This window comes from Neltuma alba, unplaced genomic scaffold, assembly GCF_004799145.2.
Source record: "Neltuma alba isolate B1F8T4 unplaced genomic scaffold, ASM479914v2 tig00013264_pilon, whole genome shotgun sequence".
Lineage (NCBI taxonomy): Eukaryota > Viridiplantae > Streptophyta > Magnoliopsida > Fabales > Fabaceae > Neltuma > Neltuma alba.
In genome coordinates, this window is record NW_021637556.1 from 1 (window position 1) to 5,339 (window position 5,339).

At 35.3% G+C, this 5,339-nt stretch overlaps 1 protein-coding gene across 1 annotated transcript; it reads right to left on the bottom strand.

Annotated features, from left to right (window-relative positions):
* Positions 1-2,442: 2,442 nt before the first annotated feature.
* Positions 2,443-4,645, bottom strand: LOC114735932 (pentatricopeptide repeat-containing protein At3g02490, mitochondrial-like). The gene has a single exon (XM_028923718.1). It carries the CDS (start codon positions 4,567-4,569, stop codon positions 2,581-2,583), a length of 1,989 nt encoding a protein of 662 aa, XP_028779551.1. The 5' UTR covers positions 4,570-4,645; the 3' UTR covers positions 2,443-2,580.
* Between the last annotated feature and the right edge of the window lie 694 nt (positions 4,646-5,339).

The following is a 5,339-nucleotide window of genomic DNA, read 5'->3' on the forward strand; positions in this document are numbered from 1 at the left end:
TAATTTAGAGAAAATTAATAAATATAAGAAATGAGTCTTATATTTAAGACTAAAACCAACTCAAGAATTGAGTCCTATATTAAGGACCGGAGGAGTATTTATTATATAAAACAAAAAAAATGGCCCTCAGTAATATTTATGGCATTGTTGTACTTTTGCGTTTGGATATTAAGCCAAAAACAGAGATGCCAATCAAATCTAATGTAGTCCCTAATTAATCATCACGAGATGATTGCTAGCTCATACATATTTGTCTCATTATGTGTAAGAACTTAGCCTGTCCTTCATATTTCCTTTCTGCTTAAAACCAGAGGTCCCTACTTCTGCACAAGCCTCCAACCAGCTCTTCCACCACCTGTGATTTATATAACTCACGACACACATTATTTTGATGTAACATCATATAATGTTCAGGAATATTGCCAAGAATTTCCAGAGATAGATTTCTATCTATATATATAACTCAATTATATCTGTATATATATGTTTTTATGTAATAATTAAATTCCTCGTTACTCTTGTTCATTGACAAGTCTCCTTCACCTCCCACTCAGCCCCAAGAATGGGCTTCAAAATGGTGAAGCACATATATATCAATATATATATATATATATATATATATATATACATATATTGTTGAGCATTGTTATTAACAAGGTACCTAAAATTTGTTTAGGGACTTAGGTGCATCATATCTTTAGCAAGTGCAACTTTTCTCCAGCTACGTACAGCTTATCTTCAAGGCTTCCATTATATGCAAAACGGAAGACATTTTCAAATAACTGAAGATATGTTCAATGCAAGTGAAAAAGTTGCATCTGTTTAAGAGCCTGGAATCTTAAGCACCTTTAAGCAATTAATTTTTTTAGTATGGGGCCCTTGACCAATTTTCTTAAGCACCTTTAAGCAATTAATTTTTTAATATGGGGCCCTTGACCAATTTTTCCTGATTATTATCTCACAGAAAGAACAAATGTTTTTAACAATGAAAGACCAAGTTGGGTTCTCGGTGCATCGATGTCTGTATCCATTACGTCCAAAAGCAAAAAGACCACATGATAATTCCAAGCTATTTTTTGTTTAGTAGTGAAACCAACTAAGCATGTAAAATATAGTTAAATTATTACTGTCACTTCTATTATGTTTTAAGATGTTTTTGGACTTTGTTTTAATTAATACTTGAGTTTGGCTTTTTCTCATGTACGCATTTCTTACGTCTACTTCTTGTTCAGCCATCTCTCCCCCCCCCCCCAAATTTTTTTTTTTTCATTTTGAACACCAAAGCACTAATAAGAAAATAGATCATCCCAAGTCATGCAATTGATGTTTAAGAACTGATTTATCATTGAGTCAAAATTATAAGAATAAAAAAAACTATTTTTTTTCAACTTTAATTAATCAAATCAACCTAGTTGCATATCCAAGACTCAAACCATAACTACCTATTTTGTTATGACTGATAACCAGTCATTAGGAAAAATCTTGCCTTCATCACTTGACAACTACTCCTTCCGTTCTTTTCCATAAGAGACAAAATTAGTTAAGGACAAAGAAAACTTGATCTTGCACTGGCTATAAATTAAGCAAGATCTTAGCCTGGAGGAACCACATCTTTAGCAGGCCATTCTGTTTTTTAACTTTGTTGATTGGGTCTAATCAAGCCCATCCACGAGACCCGGAGCCCGGGGCCCCCTCCCAGGCCCCCCACCGTCCAAAAGATAAATATGCTTTTTGAACCGTTGTTATTTTACAACAATGTTCGTTTAAACCATTCTGAGCGCTGGGTGCATTATTATTTCTTTTTTTTTTTTTTGGTATTTAAGTAATTCATATTTCACTCGACAAATAAAAATTGTCATAAAATGATATCATCCTTGTCAGAACCAGTATAAAAATGTTGACAATATCAAATACATATACATATGTAAACCTTTTATTAACAATAACAGGGGGGAAAGAAACCTATATAAACCTTTTAGCAAAACTTGCTTTATGACACCATTCATTATACAAAACTCTTCCATTTTATATTTCCATAAACCGTCTTCTTAATTTTCTAAAACTTTTCGATGTAATAGTAGTACTTCTACGCTTGGCAACTCCATCAACTCATCGTACAAGACATAAAACAAAAATAAAATAAAATAAGTTAGCCCATTTATTATGCATGACATCAACTTATGTAATATTTTCCTTTAAGAGTTCTCAAGTTACCCAAACAGGTGAGAAAATCATGTTTGCGAAGGCCAAGAAGAGACATAGGATTTTTGAGAACACAATGAAGCAAAGAAGGGATAGAAGATAATGAAACTCAACCTGATAGATTAAAAGCTCCAGATATAGTATATCTCAATAAGCAAAGATGAAAAAAAAATGCCCTCAAGATGATGGAATTATGACGTAATACAGATGAAATACAAATTGCAGAGGGAAGCCTAGTAATGTGAGAACTTTTGGTTATTTGTTATATCTAAATCCCACAAATCAATGATTTCAGATCAAGGGCTAAAGAATAAATACTCAAAATTTTTCCAATTGCCTTCTCCAAAAGGGTACAATATGAGATACATCCCTACAGGCTTAAGAAGCCAATATACCAGAAGTGTTACCTTCTTTAGGCTTCATGGAACAAAAGAAATTCAAGACATCAGCATTGTTACGAATGTAGCGTGGACATTTGGAGAGGAGGTTGTGAGCTTCGTCGTGCTTTCCTTGCTTGGAAAAGGCATCAAACATACGGAGAAAAACCGATGTAGATGGAAACCTCTTGGAAGTCATCCCCCTGAGAAACATAACAGCATCAGTTCCGGTTCCACCCTTTGATACATGTTCAATAAATGGATCAATAAAAGGTGGGAAACCATGACTTCTCATTAAACCCAAAATGTTTATGGCATCCGAAAATCCTCCCTGAACCAGTAGCTTCGTTATTAGAGACTTGTAGGTAGAATGCCAGGGCTCTAACTGTTGTTCCCTCACCAATTGGATGAGGATCTTGCATGCATCAATAGCCCTGTTCTCTTGGCAATATGCATTCATTAACAAATCGAAACCATGGTTTGCAGAAGTGACACCTTCTTTCTCAACCATCTTTTGAAAAGAATGATAAGCTTTATCAAGGTTCCCAGCACGACAGTGCCCCTCAATTAAGGATTCCCATGCCTTGTGATCCAGATTAGACCCAGACGCTTCAATGTTATTGATAAATTCTGAAGCTTCTTCCTCGTTACCAGAAGCACTAAGCAGAAAAGCAATTTTACTCTGTATATCACCAGTAGCCGCGACCCCACCATCCTCCAGTGCTTTCAAAACCTTGTTGCACTCCCAAGACCTGCCAACAGTAGTCAAAGACTTCAACACAGAATCAACAGTAGAACTTGTCAACACATTCCCACTTCCAGTAAAAACCTTCACAACCCTCGAAAGCAAAGTCATATCAAACTGCTTACTGACCGCAATTTTCTTCAACAGAAAGGTACAGCATTGGGGTGAAGGTTTATGTGCCCCAGCCATAGCAAATTCATACAGTTCAACAGCATCCTTAATCATCTTCCGTTTACAAAACCGTCCTAAAACCTTAACATATGTTTCTGATTGCATTTCATGCCCTTTGTTCCTCATTTCATGAACGAGTTTCCAAAACCTATCAATTGAATCTTCCCTTCCTAGCACCCTGGCCATCGCATTATAGGTGCAGCCATCATGTTTAAACTGCCCACTCTCCTCTAGCCACAAGAAAAATATCAGCGCTTTATTTGGATCAGTACCAAGATTATCCAAAATTGAAGTAATCATATCACTAGAGAACGCAATACTCAAGTCCAAGATGTTCTTTTCAACGTCATCACTCCAGACGTCATGCCTCACAATTTTACTGATCTTTGAGCACATCTTCTCAGCTGAATTATCAATAGAACCTGACGCAAACAAAGCTTTCAACTTCTCAATATCACCATTCCTTCCACTCTCTTCAAAGCTTTTCAAGACTTTATCGCGTACACCTTTTGATACCCCATAACCCTTTTTCTTCATAACAGCTACCATGTCCCAGAACTCATTGACGAGACCATTGGTTCCCAAAATAGATAACATCATGTTATAGGATTTCGAGCTCAACCTCTCACAATCACTCTCCAAAACCCAGTCAAAAAGCCTCCTAGCAACGTCAGGGCTAGAACCTAGCTTCCATAAAAGCTTAAGCACCATATCATGGTTAATCGCAATATTATTCAATTCAATTTCTTTCTTAATGTCATCACAGGTCCTGGGTTTCGAGAATATATCGGCAACAAGAACAACGTGATCCGATTCATTCTGCTCAAGTGCAGTCTCAGAAGAGAAACAACGAGTGGTGGTGTTTATGGGGTTTAAGAAATCAAGTAAACCAGTAGAGCGTAAGGAAGCTTGGTTTTGAAGAGAGTGGGAATGCAGGAGTGAAGTGATAGATCGAAGTGACTGTAAATTTGGATTGAGGTGTACCTGAAACTGAGGTTGCGAGAAATGATTGGAAGCGTAAATGCCAGCGCGATGCTGAGCGCGAAGAAGAAGAACACGCCATTGATTCTTCATCAGTGAGATCAAGATTTGAGGCTAAACTTCGGAAAGAAATGAGAAGGTACTGGATTAGAGCGAAATGAGAAGGGGCAAGGTGGAGGATGAGTAGGGTTTTGCAATTTTGCAAGATTTAGTTTTTTTTTTTTTTTTAAATTTTGCCTTTGAAATGAAGATTCATAGTGGGCCAAATTGACTATTGGGCCCAATCAAGCTTCCTCTTTCGCATCGAAGGATAATTGGGCCTATAACACATATGAATTACTTTTCGCCAAGCAAAATGATTGGTGATTGATAAATTTCTATAGATAACCAAATTTAACTTCTAATATGAGGATATCTATGCTTTAACAAAAATATAAGATATAAAATTTAGAAAATTAATATTCTATTTCTTAAAACCAGATAAAATTCAACTCAGTCTTTAAAAATTTTTACATGATTATTTGGGAAATATTTGTAACACTTTACTGTATTGGATGAGTGGATGGATAATTTTGATACAAAAGAAAGTCGTATTTCATTTACATAACTAAAACTAATGTATGCTGCTCAACGTGGAGATGATGGATATGAATTTATTATATATGGATGTGAAGTTAAGGATGTTTTACTCTTCTACGATAAAACTTGTTAAATTGATTTTTTAAAAATATAGTATTATATCAATTATAAATAAAGGAAAATCCATTAGGGAAAATCATAAAAAACAACTCTAGAAATTTAAAAATTATATACAGGGATCCATTCACAAAAATTGTTATCAAAACTTATAATGTTGTTGTTAA